This window comes from Gigantopelta aegis, chromosome 8 (assembly GCF_016097555.1).
Source record: "Gigantopelta aegis isolate Gae_Host chromosome 8, Gae_host_genome, whole genome shotgun sequence".
NCBI lineage: Eukaryota > Metazoa > Mollusca > Gastropoda > Neomphalida > Peltospiridae > Gigantopelta > Gigantopelta aegis.
Genome location: NC_054706.1, coordinates 21,332,871 through 21,349,453, shown reverse-complemented (window position 1 = coordinate 21,349,453; position 16,583 = coordinate 21,332,871). Strand labels below are relative to the sequence as shown.

The 16,583-nt window shown below is 36.9% G+C and overlaps 1 protein-coding gene across 1 annotated transcript; it reads right to left on the bottom strand.

Annotated features, from left to right (window-relative positions):
- Positions 1–1,636: 1,636 nt before the first annotated feature.
- On the bottom strand, positions 1,637–3,827 carry LOC121380222 (histamine H2 receptor-like). Its single transcript, XM_041509041.1, has one exon. The coding sequence runs from the start codon at positions 2,757–2,759 to the stop codon at positions 1,830–1,832; it is 930 nt and encodes a 309-aa protein (XP_041364975.1). The 5' UTR covers positions 2,760–3,827; the 3' UTR covers positions 1,637–1,829.
- Positions 3,828–16,583: the final 12,756 nt, after the last annotated feature.

Here is a 16,583-nt window from a genome sequence, read left to right as displayed (position 1 = left end):
ACTGAAGTGACAGGGGATAGCATGTAGTTTGTAAACATGTGTAACTTGCTGACATTGAAGACTTGTTTGTGGTAATTCCGGCCCATACAAAAGTAGTGCTTTTTGTGTAAAATGGGTGTACTCCGGTCTGGTTTAGAGGGTGTGTCTGCTTAAACCAATATGCTGGGAGAAAGAGCTGGACAACAGGGGTTGTCCTTTTCAGGGTATGTGTCCCCCATGCAGGCAAAGGTACATACAAAACCTCACGGGCCTGCTGATATTAATAAAAATGTTATAGCCACTAAGGTTATATAGAAACATATAGCGAAATTAATTGTGGTCTGAGGCCAACTGCACTTTTAATTCACTTGCGAGTTGTCGTTATTAACGCATATCGTCAAATGCTTACTAGCCAGTTAGAACAATTCTCGCCATTTTGTAATACCGAGCGGATTCTAGCAGCCACTTCCTAGCAACCAATTACGCTAGCAGCCAATTTCAGCAGACACACATGGCGACGTTCTAAACACCGGACTCATACGCCTTTTATAATGTGTGTTGTGGTGTGGGCTATACGAAACTAGTTGAACATCCTGCATTACCGTAGTACAGACTGATTTTTAAAGTGATACTTCAGATATTATAAAAGTGCTTAATAAAACGGTTAAGTAGTATTTATACGGATATTAGTAACAATAAGACTGTGAAAATGAGTTTTGGTTGTTATTTTGTTTTTGTGTTGTTATTATATAAAGATACTCTTTAAAACTCTAAAATTCCTAAGTTGTAGTGAATAATAAAAATTAGCATAACGGTTTGTTTAAAAGTGTGTGAAATACAGGTAACAATCGAAAGCTGTATGAGTCCGGTGTTTAGAACGTCGCCATGAGGGTCTGCTGAAATTGGCTGCTAGCGTAATTGGCTGCTAGGAATTGGCTGCTAGAATCCGCTCGGTTTTTGTAATGCAACAATAGCCGAACCGTACTATTTTTAGCCCAGAGGGAGCCCGGCAAAAGTGTCCCACTTTCAAAATAGTGGGTTTATTTTTAACTTAGAAAAGCCAGTGGAGTGAAACCAATTCGGAGTGCGGCGTCTTATATGCACCAAACGTAATGGGATTTTCTGTTCTAAATGCTTAAATAATAAAAATATTCAAGATAATGCACGTTTAAAGTAACCAATGAAATGTGTAATTTAGCAAAACCACGAAAATTTGAGCTCACGAAATTAAAGGATTTCACAGTAACGTGGAACACCGGGTACCAATTCGAAGAAACATTGATTGTTCATACTAGATAATTTAAAAATAAATATAGAAAGTTTTTCAGTAGAGATGGTGTCTCATATGCTTATCATTTCGTGAAAAAAATATATGATTGTGCATGAAATCATAATTTTGTCCAAAAGGTAGCTTCGGCACGTTGGGCTACTAGGTCACTGTTCAACAAAACAAAATGGTCTATTCTCGATTGCTGATGGGGTGGGATGTAACCCAGTGGTAAAGCGATCGATCCCCGTCGGTGGGCTCATTGGGTTATTTCTTGTTCCAGCCAGTGCACCACGACTGGTATATCAAAGACCGTGGTATGTGCTATCCTGTCTGTGGCATGGTACACATAAAAGAACCCTTGCTACTGATGGAAAAAATGTAGCGGGTTTCCTCTCTATGACTGTCAAAATGACCATATGTTTGACATCCAATAGCCGATGATTAATAAATCAATATGCTCTAGTGGTGTCGTTAAACAAAAATTCGATCAAACCAATCAAAAGATTTGTAACTTCTGTCGATATTTTAGACATCAATATGTTCACCGGGTGCCTAAGGAATACAAGATATATATTTTACATCAACGTTTTCTACATCTGCACATCTGAGTCGAAAAGGATTTTCTGAAATCCTTGTTCATATAGGAATATAAAATGAAATTAATGGCGGAATTTACCAGTCCTAACACGGCACAAAAGTTGAAGACGTCGTAAGAAACTCCCACGGTGACTCCCATAATCATACACGTGTAATACGGAACCCAGCATACAAACGATATCACACAGATGAGTACAAACACGGATATCTGACGTCGATTGGCCACGTGGTTTGCTGAATAATTATTATTCACCCTAGCGGAAATGGCCGCGCGCTGTTTTTTGGCAACCACGAGGATGGAAGCATAAGACGCCGTGACGGCTGCAAGACTCGACACCAGAACTGTTCCCACACCAACGACTTGATACTCCTTAGACAGAACCTCGAGCTGTAGACACGTCCCAACGTCATCAAATCGATTCAGCTTCAGAGGCAGGACACTGAAAGCGATCGTAACGCACCAAGATAAGCTTATTAACGAGTTGGCGTTGGCGCCCGTCGCGTAGCGTTCGTATACGAAAGGATACACGATGAAGACTAGTCGATCCAGGGCAATCATGGTCATGTTGGACATGGATGCCTCAAATGTCCCGAACAGGAACACGTAGTAGAATAAACAGCAGTATTTGCAGGCCGACAGAAAGTTCTCGAGATCGGCGTCAATGTACCACAAGGTGGAAAACAAAGCAAGAATCCCCGCCAGAAAGTCGGCGACGGCCAGTGAAAGGATGTAGCGATTTGTGACTGTGTGCAGAGACGGCGTCCGCCATATTATGACGACAGTCAGGAGGTTGCCCAGGCAGGCCACGGCTGATTGTATGAGACACATGACCACTATGGTGGTGTAAAGCGGCCCTGTGTAAGATACGTCACGTCCGGGAGAGTTATTATACACTCCCGTTGTTACGTTCATGTTTGGCTTTTTCTGTCTTTTTCTTTGTTAGCGAGTTGTTGTCTGTTGACGGCTGCAAGACTCGACACCAGAACTGTTCCCACACCAAAGATCTGATTCTCCTGAGACAGAACCTTCTTCTTTTCTTTTCTTTTTTTCTTTTTGTTTTTGCTTGTTTTTTGGGGGGATAGGGTAGCCTAATAGGTTTTTTTAGGTTTCAGACGAGGAAATGGAAAGAGATCCAAGCATGTCCAAACATTTCAAGCAGATGACAGCCTTAGGTTTTAAGTATTATAAAACCAATTTAGTCCTACCAGTATTTTAGGTTTCAAACAATATACAATAACAATACAGTCAAATCTTGTATTCCAGCCAATTATTGTATATAATGAAAGAATGTTTTAGATATATGTCAGTCTGCAAATAATATGACGTGCACAACTCAACTTCACATGAATAAGGTCCTCTTGTAGTCTAATCTGATTTGAACGGTATCTTGTATTTAGGCCTTTGTATAATGGACGCTTCAGACATGTCCCAGTCTGCATAAAATGCCCTATTTGTAAAAAGCAAAACAAAAAGTGCCTACCTTTTAAATTCCAATATTTGCCGTTCTCCTAACAAATAGCTTTTGTAGACATTCCATTGTATCCGTGTTGTGATTTATCCGTAACAGATTGATATATAGCCATTTTATTTTATTTTTATTTTGTTGATGTTGGTAAAGTTAGCAGACGTTAGCTGCACTATACCTGTTATGTACAACGATGTCCATACGACATTGCATTTGTTAACGATTCGGACATCTTGGATACCATTAGAAGAAGATGCATTAATAAATCCGCTGTTCCTTTTTACGTCTTAATGGTATCAGCTTTCGTCACTTACACGAACTCTGGAACAAATATTAAATGTACCTAAATCACAAGAACACATCTTGTGTGAACGCATTTACCTGACAAAGATGAAAATGCCTGCAGAAAGTTCTTCCCTTCTGGTTTCACCTTGTTCTGTATTTCTTCACACATATTATCAAGATTTTTCATCCACGAAGGTATTCCAGCGTGTTACATTAACACAAGTCGTGTTACATTAGCACAAGCCATGCCTATGACACAGATTCCGGTTAATGTAATTGGTAACTAGTAGCCGCTTCCTATAAAACTACCGACTATTTCCTGTTATATCAGGGATGGATGTCATTGTTCATGTTTGCCGCCTAGTATTCCATTACGGCAATCTCTGAATATCCTGAGATCGTTTGCATACATTCACCAGCAATCAACTAAAATAAACGTGTCTGTGTTTCCGTCTCGCATTGAATGGTGACATCTGGCCCAGATAAAAACTACATTACTGGAGTTCAAAATATGAAAGGATGAAATATGATGACTTTGTACTTTGGTTGTCGTCTGCTACTGTTGTCTGCCACTCGATGCAGATATTAAGTATAAATAGGCCTACCACAGTGAACCCTAGGTATATTTATCCATAGTTCAAAGTAAATAATATTTATGTCAGTTTCAGTTCAGTGACGTAAATCTTAAAATCATAACATAATTTTATTATTTTTAAATCGTCATTCAGTATTAATAACACACACTGGTATTATCGTTCGCGTCCGTTATCTTAAACACTGGATGACATTTGCAGACTGTGCTTTCTGTTAATTGGTGGAGATAAAATAACCAACTGCTAGTCACATTTAACCTTTGTCACAGCATCGGTGAGACACATTAAATAAATTTGTATTTAACATACTGACTGTTATTTGGTGCTTAATTCGCCCTGGTCACGCAGTCGATACCTTTGGCGTGTTTTGTCTGTTCGGGTTTTTATTGCGAAAATAAACACTAAAACGACACTTTCGTGCCCATTACCAATAATTCCATGATGTATCGTGGAGACTGGAGTGGGAGAACGTGCGATGAAATATTGGTGTCTGGGATAAACTGGACAGCAAAGCTCTAGGTTGCATTTTATATGTTGGGATGGTGGAATATATGCATTTGTGGTGTGTGTATCTCTCTCTCTCTCTCTCTCTGGTGTGTGCCTCTCTCTCTCTCTCTCTCTCTCTCTCTCTCTCTCTCTCTCTCTCTCTCTCTCCCCCGTGTGTGTGTGTGTGTGCGTGCGCGTGTGTGTGCGTGTGGACAGGACGCAGCCCAGTGGTAAGCCGCTTGCTAGCCCGATTACTCTTGATTGTAAGAGGGGGCAGGACGATGCCCAGTGGTAAAGCGCTCGCTCGATACGCGGTCGGTCTTGGGTCGATCCCAGTCGGTGGGCACATTGGGCTATTTCTCGTTCCAGCCAGTGCACCATGACTGGTATATCAAAGGCTGTGGTATGTACTGCCCTGTCTGTGGGATGGTGCATATAAAATAACTTTTGCTGCTAATCGAAAATAGTAGCCCATGAAGTGGCGACAGCGGGTTTTCTCTCTCAATATCTGTGTGGTCCTTAACCACATGTCTAACGCCATATAATCTTAAATAAAATGTAATGTGTTGAGTTCGTCGTTAAATAAAACTTTTCTTCTTTTTTTCTTTTTTTGGACATACATGGCCTTTATGACATCACAGGTTATTCAAATGCATTGTATTTTATGTTTATGATAATATGACGACTGGTTTACAAAAATAATCCACATTATTTACGTTTCATTATTTACTACGTTCTATTTATTGAACAAATTTGTCATAACATAGTGGTATAAGAATTAACTCGACCGAAAATGAGGTGTAGAACTATTACATATAAGTAACCTATTTTAACAAAACGTCATTGCTAGCGTGGCGTTTTCTTCTAAATGCATTTTCAATATGGTTTGTGTTGGGTTTGTTAACGATACCACAAGAAAACATTGATTAATTAATCACTGGTTATTGGATGTCAAACAGTTGGTAATTCTGACACGTAGTCATCAGAGGAAACTCGCTACATTGTTTTTCTAATGCAGCAGGGGATCTTTTGTATAGGCTTTCCCACAAACAGGAAAGCACATACCACGGAACTTGATCAGTTGTGGTGCACTGGTTGGAACGAGAAAAAATCCCAATCAGTTGAATGGATTGAATGGATCCATTGAGGGGGTTGGGTCCTGCGACGCAAGCACTTCAAGTGAGCACTGTGCTAAATCCAGCTCGCTGCATTTTAAATATACCGATGGGAAAAAAAGAAAAATGTTTGTTTTATTTAACGGCGCCACTAGAGCACATTGATTTTTTTTATCTTATCATCGGCTATTGGACGTCAAACATAATAATGGTCATTCTGACACTGTTTTTTTTAGAGGAAACCCGCTGTCGCCACATAGGCTACTCTTTTACGACAGGCAGCAAGGGATCTATTATTTGCGCTTCCCACAGGCAGGATAGCACAAACCATGATCTTTGTTGAACAATGGATCAATGGGTAGGTGTAAACCACTTGCACCGACCAGTGTGCCTCGACTGGGATCTGAACCCAGTACCTACCAGCCTGTAGACCGATGGCCTAACCACGACGCCACTGAGGCTTGTGAAATATATCGATGAATGAGCATGCTATATTGCTGGAAAAGTTTGCAGTTAAAAAGTACATACTCTGAACTTACTCTAAATATGGGATAGAGCAGACAATCGAAAAATATGTCAAATGTGGACATCATAGGTTCTTCCCTTGGAACCATATGAAGGGTCTACAGGAATAACCTATGGTTTCACATTTTTAGTAAGGTGATATATATTTTTTTTTTTTTTAAGGTATACAACTTTGCAGTCGTGGAATATTTATGCTTAAGAAAGCATAATTTACCAACCATAACTATAGGTTTCTAATTTTGTGTGTCATTGTGACTTTGACATACACGACTGTTATAAAACATCTGACAAGAGGTAAAGGACAAAACACTCAATATTGACTTTTGATATTATCAAGCGTACCGCAATCGACTGATGTGTTGATCGTTGATTTGAATTTCACAAACCCTAACCCTAATTTGATGTCAGTATTAAGATACATTATTTTATATTACAATATAATATGTAATCTTATTTTCAACAGCATTTTAATATACTCGGTCTCCATTCCACTGGGGAGGGGAGGGACGTAGCCCAGTGGTACAGCGCTCGCTCGATGCGCGGTCGGTGTTGGATCGATCCCCGTCGGTGGGCCCATTGGACTATTTCTCGTTCCAGCCAGTGCATCACGACTGGTATATCTAAGGCCGTGGTAGGTGCTACCGTGTCTGTGGGATGGTGCATATAAAAAGACCCATTGCTGCTGTAGCGGGTTTCCTATCTCAATATATGTGTGGTCCTTAACCATATATCTGACGCTATATAACCGTAAATAAAATGTGTTGAGTGTGTCGTTAAATAAAATATTTCCTTGAACTTTCCTTCCATTCCGCTGGTGAAAAATATAACCGTTATTTTTTAACAGTAGAATACACGATATAACGTTCCACTGAGGTAGCAGGCCTAATTAACTTTATATTTGCGTAGCAAAAGTGATGCATACTTGATATAATCCTTTTAATTTGTTTTTAATGAACTCATTTGCCATTTCGAACGCTTTCTGTTATCAGCCGCATGCGCTCATTTACATAAAGTAATACAGGCTCCTTAAAACCAAGAAAACTATAGTCCTCACAGAGAATACTTTTTTTCATTGTTTCATAATATGGAATATACTACAAGCTATTTATTTCTGAGCCTATTGTTTTTTAAATTGCTAACAAAAATAGTATTTTTCCACAAAAAACAGTTTACTTCTGATTTATATCATTAAAACAAAAAGCGATTTTTTTCCGAAGTGTACTGATTTATATCATTGACAAATCTATAAATATTTAACAGAAATTTGAATCAGAATGCAAGATTCCTTAAAACAAAAAGCGATTTTCTTCATATGACACCACAGAAGTGTATATTTGAATCAGAATGCAAGATTATCTAACAATGGCGACTTTACAAAGAGCGCTGCATACGTATGACGCCATAGATTATATACCAACTTCACTAAGTGTTTATTTGAATGAGAATGTCAAAGATTCTCTAACAATATGGCGACTCTCTAAAAACGCAACTATGACGCCAACATTAGCAATAAACGATATACTATATCTATATATTAATATATATATATATATATATATATATATATATATATATATATATATATATATATATATATACCAAGCCCACTAAGTGTATATTTGAAACGTGATCAATTGTTAATATTCCAGCATACTTACATTTTCTTTATTTCTTTATATTAAAATACTTCAGGGGCGAAATGACACGACTTTTAAGGCAAAACCACCTAGGACGAAAGTACACGGGCCAACTGGTAGCAAGGCCGAGGACGAAAGCTATCAGACTTTTCCTCTGTCGTAGTCTACCCTCTAGTTGTCAGCAATCTTTTCAGAAAAATACTGGTGTTGTTTGAAATGTTTTATCTTTCACCGGCATTAGAGTACCTGGAACGTCCTCTCCCCAACCCCCACCGCCGCCCCTGGAGTACCAGATTGGTTAAGATCCATACCTTCGTCGCACAAGTGCTGGATTACCGGACAATACTTTTGTTTTTCCTTATTCTACATTTATGAATAAAACACGTGAAAGTCACCAACTAATCAAAATATTACGGAACAAAAGCATATTTGTCATTGTCAAGATATAATGACATTGACAAACATGCATTAGTTAGGCAGTTTATTTTTATTATCCGATAATAGCCAAGGACCTGTGCTTGGTCGCGTGCTCCGTATGTTTGTTTCCGGAAGTAGCTGAGTGGTCACGTGAGCCTGAGATTATGACGTAGAACATGTGTTAGAGTACTTTGCGCTGTGCAAATTAAGTGTGTTGACAGATGCTAAAAACCCACTTTGATCGAGGCTCGCGAAAGTGTGCCTCTAATGCATTAATTCAGAATTTTATTCAGTCAAATTGTTATCTACCAGGTATACACATATTTCCACAATCAAGATGTATTATTGTGACAACTGTTTTATTAAATAAATTAACATTGTTTGTACACACCCGTTGGAGAGAGTGCCAGAGATAGGGAGGGGGGAAGACAGAGGGACATATTTTAAAGAGAAACGGAAAGAAAGAGGCAGATAACGGGATGGAGAAAGAGAGATTTTCAGTATATCTCCATAAGTCCATTAACGACCCAAAAGCTGTGGTATGTGTCGTCCTGTCTGTTGGTAAGTGTATATAAAGCATTCGTTAACGTTGTTCGTTGGGAACAGACTGTGTCAAACAAAACGCTTATTAGTCACAAAGGTGTCGTCAAATAAATGGTTCTTTAATCAAACACATTTTTAATTAGGTCTATGATTAAGAATTTAATTCAGACCTAAACAGTGGCGGTACCTAAACTGTATCAAATATGATACCAAAGGAAAAACCCTACCAAAGAACATATTTTCGAATTTGATCATAATGGCTAATTGTATAGCTATATCGTATACCCACAAAAAAAATACAGAGAAAATAGAAATTTTATATTCTGTTCACAATGCGCGGGAATAATTTGAAAAACGATTTGCGAAATGTGGCATTTTTTGCAGAATATAGGAAAAAATTGACACAAGAATTAAATAGGGATAACGAAAGGATAAAATTCGATGCCTGATAACAGAGTGGTGGCACAAGTGGCAAGTTTTCAACGTAGAAGGGAATCCAGCAACAAAAGGTTATGAAACAGATGAAAAACAGAATCTTAATCTGCCGATACGAGTTAGGCGTGTGACGTTGTCTTAAACATTGTTCTTGAACAAAGCGGTTATGATTCCTAGCGATGAGAAATATCTTAAAATAAAATGCAAAAGAGATAGAACAACTACCAAAAAGTATTGTGCCAACACCGTACATCAAATATTCCTGTGTTACCATCGAATAAGTAGTACATTCACCCTCAGTGTCAAAAGTACTGATAGCTGCAGGTAATAATCCAAACAACATGGCAGCTGTCCACGCAGAACCAATCAAAAACGTCGTCTTAAGAGGAGTTATCCAGATGTAATACCTCAAAGGATAGGTTATAAAAATCCAGCGGTCCATGGCTATGAGAGTCATGCTGAAAAGCGATGCTGCAAAACTGACGAAAAACAAGATGTACCAAAGTAAACAGCAGAATTCGTTAGTACTCAAGAATGTATCCACGTCTTCATTTATGAACCAAGCGACACCAAAGGAAGCCGTGAGTCCGGCAATCAAATCGGCGAACGCCAGTGACGCGATATGTATATTTCCCATAGTTCTCAAGGCCGAGTCTCTGTAAATGACAATGATTGTCAGAGCATTTCCAACGCAGGTTACAATGGACTCAATAACAGAGACTGCTAGTTGAACTCGGAATCCGAGGTCGAACTCTCGAAGATGGCCACTAGGTTGTGTGCTAGGCGTTACGGACATCTGGAAAACAGTGCTGTTCATGATTTGTTTTGTTTTCTATGTTTCAGGTGGTGAAATGATAGCCAAGTTCTTTATATTTGTCAAAATTAGTTTTTCAGTACATAGCTTCTTCTTCTTCTTCTTCTCTTTTTTTGTTTTTTTTGTTGTTTTTGTTTGTATTATCTTTCTATTAATTCCCGTGGAATTGTAAGTACTATAACGTCATTTCCATTAATCTGATGTATCTGATCACTGTGTTTGCATTTGGAAATGTCAGTAGTGTTTCCCTCCTGCCTGTCGTTTGTTTTTAGCGGATGATGGCGGTTTGTCTGTGTGCGTTTGTCTGGTATTCTCCACCTCAAAAAATAAAGAAAGGAGGGAGCTTAAATATTAATTGCGTTTCAAGATAATATCGAAATGTGTTTTGAGCAAGAAAGTCGATGACAGCATCACAGCATTCAACATATTAGAATGTATTGCTATATATATATATATATATATATATATATATATATATATATATATATATATATATATATATATATATAATTCAAATATATTAGAATGTATTGCTCATATATATATATATATATATATATATATATATATATATATATATATATATACAGAAACCATAAAAGTTACTGTCGGGAAGATTTTGGTAAAAGTGAAAATATTCAAATCATATTTGTATATTTTAATTGTCAGAACTTATTGTAGGTGGAACATGTTCATGCTTCAGTTACCTCCCTTGTAAATTACCTTGTGTAATTATTTATGTCAGTGTGACATCGTCTTTTTAAGTTTGATGATTGCCTTTGCATCTGAAAGTATTTGAAAAAATAAGTTTGCAAGTTAAACAACTGCACCTATCAAAAATGATGTAGGACAAAATGTCAACGGTTTAAATATCAATGGTCAAAATGTCAACGGTCACAATATCAGCGGAAACAATGTCAACGGTCAAAATGTCAACTATTAAAGTGGTACCCAGGTCAAAATGTCAACATTCAGATTATACATAATTTGTGAAAAACAAAACAAAAAACCTTATCATAGTATAACCTTTCATTCGACCAATCAAATCACCACTTGCATACATCTGACATCATTAAACATACCGGCCTCGGTGGCGTCGTGGCAGGCCATCGGTCTACAGGCTGGTAGGTACTGGGTTCGTATCCCAGTCGAGGCATGGGATTTTTAATCCAGATACCGACTCCAAACCCTGAGTGAGTGCTCCGCAAGGCTCAATGGGTAGGTGTAAACCAATTGCACCGACCAGTGATCCATAACTGGTTCAACAAAGGCCATGGTTTGTGCTATCCTGCCTGTGGGAAGCGCAAATAAAAGATCCCTTGCTGCCAATCGGAAGAGTAGCCCATGTAGTGGCGACAGCGGGTTTCCTCTCAAAATCTGTGTGGTCCTTAACCATATGTCTGACGCCATATAACCGTAAATAAAATGTGTTGAGTGCGTCGTTAAATAAAACACTTCTTTCTTTTTTTCATTAAACATGTTTTCTCAATAAGAGAAAAACCATGGGTGATGCAATTTTGTTTTAAAATGCAAGTAACTCTCTTTTCTTTTATCAAAGACAGGTTGGTTGATGAGGTATACATCTAACAAAGGAGAATCTTCTAATTATTCCAAATTTTGTACTGAGCTATATATATATATATATATATATATATATATATATATATATATATATATATATATATATACACACACATACATAATACACACACTCATATACACACAATACAAACACACATACACACAAAAAGGTAGACATTTTGTCCATTGACATTCTGTCTGCACACTAAAAATGGATATGACAATAAAATATCTAAACCTTATTGTGTACGAAGCCAAATAATTACGTTAACTTCAATTCATGTTTTGTTATTTGGACAGTCATTTGTCAGATACGTTTTCACAGCAGTATTACTAAATAATTATTAATTTGACTATTATCAATTAAAGGCATACTGTCACGGATTTAAAGACCTTAATTCTCTAAAAATGGATAATAAATAAAATTTACTGTAATTGTTGGAAACCAAATCTAGCTATCGTATCACCTTAACTGAACCATGATGGAATGAAATTCAAGTCAACCCTCTCGGCAATTTTAGTATTTGAATTATGGACCATTGCCATAATTCAATTATTCTTACAAAATATCATTAATAAATGGAGTATGGTGGTTATGAAGATGGTTGAATAAAGTACATTTAGGAACAAATCAAATTATTTTTGTTCAGGTAATACTTTGTTAGACCATTAAATAGGTCAGTGGTCTGTGACTATATGCCTTTAACGCTAATTTTGACAGAAATTTATTTTAAAAAGCTCATGGTCCAGTTCATTTTCTGTAAGTTTTGTTTTTTTCTCCGAGAGGTCCTAGTTCCACCGAAACATTGCATCAATGTATTATGGCGGCACGTTTGTGATAAAATTATCGAATTATTAATTTGATAAAATATAAATGACAAAATAGCTATGAAAATATAAAGTACTAGTCTGCAGGTCACAAAAACGTTATTTCCATTAACAACTATTTCAAAAATAACCTGATAGGCTCTGCCGTTGTCATTAGCCTTAGAACACAAATCGAAGTTTTTTAAAAAAGAAAAAAGGTGAGGTTACTTACAATGCAGACATAATATGTATCCCATTGTTTCCCATTTATTATATTTGTATCTTTTTATTTCATGACTCTTTGAAGTTTCCCCAGTTTTGTTTGTGTTTAAAAGCGATACTTAAAATATCTATATGCAAATAAAATTCCAAAATATAATTTTCACACATATTGACGAAATGTAATACACTTATAATTATTTAATCAAAACAATCATTATTATTAACAGTCATAAATACAATATTTATATACCATTTCATTTGTTTTCAATAAAAAAAATTAAGAAGTCCCCCCCCCCCAAAAAAAAAATAAAAATAAAATAGAATGTAATTTTTAAATTTTTCATTTCTTCTTCTCTCTCTCTCTCTCTCTCTCTCTCTCTCTCTCTCTCTCTCTCTCTCTCTCTCTCTCTCTCTCTCTCTCTCTCTCTCTCTCTCTCTCTCTCTCTCTCGTATCTTGAGGGTTTGTTTTAAATTATTCTTCTAATAGTGTTGTTATTTTTCTTCGCAAAAATAAGGAAACATGTATATAATAAATAGAACATTGTGTTGTGTAAAAACCATATTTTACTCACTGCTTGCAAGTCATGAAAATATGGTTTTCAGACATCACTCGTCGACATAAAAATCGTATTTGGGAAAAATAATTAAGTAGCCGCTCTATATTATTATTACCTTTTTTCTTTGATGTGTTGCGCTGTTGCTGGGGACGTGGACGCCAACTACAGTTTCCAAGCAGCACTGTAGAAGTGAAAGACGAACGTGGAGAAAAAGAAAGAAAGAAAAAAAGGAGAGAGAGAGAGAGAGTGAGAGAGAGAGAGAGAGAGAGAGAGAGAGAGAGAGAGAGAGAGAGAGAGAGAGAGAGAGAGAGAGAGAGAGAGAGAGAGAGAGAGAGAGAGAGAGAGGGGAGAGAGAGAGAGAGACCAACAATAACATAATCTTTATCTCGTAATTATTGTATTTAGTGGCATCCTCAACCTCACCCTTTGTTCAGAACAAATAAAAAAGGTAAAATATATACTTACCTGTTTTTGAAAAGTTTTGTTCTGCGCAATCAACACTGTTTTTGCGGAGATAATATAAATAAAAAACATTTAACTTAACTGCTTGGAATCGTGCGTTACAGTGTGTTAAAAAAAGGAACTGTCCGCGATTTGTTCTATATGTGTATATATATATATATATTACAATAACTAGATCGATAAATCAAATGAAATATCTGCCTTATGGCATTCGGGGTTCACTGCAATTTTCTCAAGGGAGCCCTAAAACCACTAAAATATGTATAACAATATGTGGAGAGTAATTCTTTTACCTCTGTAGAATATGACGTCGTATCAAACATCTGACAAAACACTCAATATTGACTTTTGATATTATCAAGCGTACCGCAATCGACTGATGTACGTACGTGTTATGTGTTGATCGTTGATTTGAATTTCACAAACCCTAACCCTAATTTGATGACAGTATTAAGATACATTATTTTATATTACAATATAATATGTAATCTTATTTTCAACAGCATTTTAATATACTCGGTCTCCATTCCGCTGGGGAGGGGATGGCACGTAGCCAAGTGGTACAGCGCTCGCTCGATGCGCGGTCGGTGTTGGATCGATCCCCGTCGGTGGGCCCATTGGACTATTTCTCGTTCCAGCCAGTGCACCACGACTGGTATATCAAAGGCCGTGGTATGTACTACCGTGTCTGTGGGATGGTGCATATAAAAAGACCCCTTGCTGCTGTAGCGGGTTTCCTTTCTCAGTATATGTGTGGTCCTTAACCATATGTCTGACGCTATATAACCGTAAATAAAATATGTTGAGTGCGTCGTTAAATAAAACATTTCCTTGAACCTTCCTTTTATTCCGCTGGTGAAAAATATAACCGTTATTTTTTAACAGTAGAATACACGATATAACGTTCCAGTGCGGTAGTAGGCCTACTTAACTTTATATTTACGTAGCAAAAATGATGCGTACTTGATATAATCCTTTTTATTACATAATGAAAATATATCTGTATTCTTATTGGTCAAAAACCAGTCACATGACCGTCCGTAAATAGTGATATTACCCTGAGACGGTCTCACCGGTCCATCAAAAGTGATATTGCCCTGACCAATTACAATAAAGATTAGACAAAATTCTATCCAATAAATGAGTTGATAACGTAATGCAACGTTAACTGGTAATTCTAATGTAAACAAGCACAAACTTGTGAAAAAACGTTTTGCTGTCCTTCAGCAAAAGATAACATCTTTAGTCATACCGAGTTTAATTCCGCAAATACGACAAAAACAAGGTCAGTAATCGTCAAATTGTGTATAGAATATATCGCATATTTAGAAACGTACACGATACATCAAAATGCAGTTGGAATCGGCACTCTCAGGATTTTATGTTACAAATAAAAAATGCATTTGAAGGTAATCGGTAACTGTTAGTATAAATGTATGTTCAGATTTATCACATTTTGTGTTTTATTTTGCTATTAATATGATTTTGGCGCTCTTGCTGGTTATAATGTCTCGAATTTGATTTTTTGTCGTGGTAATGTTTCAACTGTTTATTTCCGCATTCCTCTGCATGTCATACAACGTCATGGGATTACGTGACGTCACTAAATCCCATCAGTTTTAACGCATTGTGGGAAATTATAAGCGTTGGCGTATTTCCATTCTGATAAACAAAGCAGGAATGTACGAGTCTCATGGATGAGATTATGTAATAAAACAATTATTGACCACATTTCGGGCAATATCATGTTTTATGGACCGAAGAAATTGATATTGACCTCGGCCGTCGGTCCATAAAACATGATATTGCCCTCAATGACGGTCAATAATTGATAATAATTTGTTTTTAATGAAGTCATTTGCCATTTCGAACGCGTTCTGTTATCAGCCGTATGCGCTCATTTACATAAAGTAATACAGGCTCCTTAAAACCAGAAAACTATGGTCGTTCCCACAGGGAATGTTTTTGTTTTCATACTATGGAATATACTACAAGCTATTTATTTCTGAGCAGATTGTTTTCTAAATTGCTCACAAAAATAGTACTGTTTTCCCAACACAGTTTTCTTTTTCTTTTAACGTCAAATCAAACTGAAATCATTCACAGACAAAAAAAAATCAATTTTGTAGGAGGATGGACGACACCATTAGAGCACATTGATGTATTAATCATCGGCTATTGGATGTCAAGAATGTAGTAATTTTGACATATAGTCTTAGAGAAGAAACCTGCTACATTTATTTTCCATTAGTAGCAAGGAATCTTTTATATGCACCATCCCACAGACAGGATAACACATACTACGGCCGTTGATATATTAGTCGTGGTGGACTGGCTGGAATCAGAATGCAAGATTCTCTAACAATGGCGACTCGTTGCGTTCGTATGACACCATAGGTATATACCAAGCCCACTAAGTGTATATTTGAATCAGAATGCAAGATTATCTAACAATGGCGACTCGTTGCGTTCGTATGACACCATAGGTATATACCAAGCCCACTAAGTGTATATTTGAATCAGAATGCAAGATTATCTAACAATGGCGACTCGTTGCGTTCGTTTGAATCAGAATCACCAAACCCACTAAGTGGATAATTAAAAAACAAAATTCATATATGTACATGATATGTTATACATATCAGCTAAGATACATCTAAAGAGTAAACTATATTAGTCAAGTGTAAGTATTTATGTGTTTCATCCTCAAGTTAAATGTGAAATGTTCGTTCCTAATTTGTATTGTATTTGTATTTTGCATTGGGAAATTATGCTAAATAAGATGAAGAGGA

Coding starts and splice junctions, on each gene's coding strand:
- LOC121380222 (XM_041509041.1), bottom strand. CDS start 2,759: ATGAACGTAACAACGGGAGTGTATAATAACTCTCCCGGACGTGACGTA.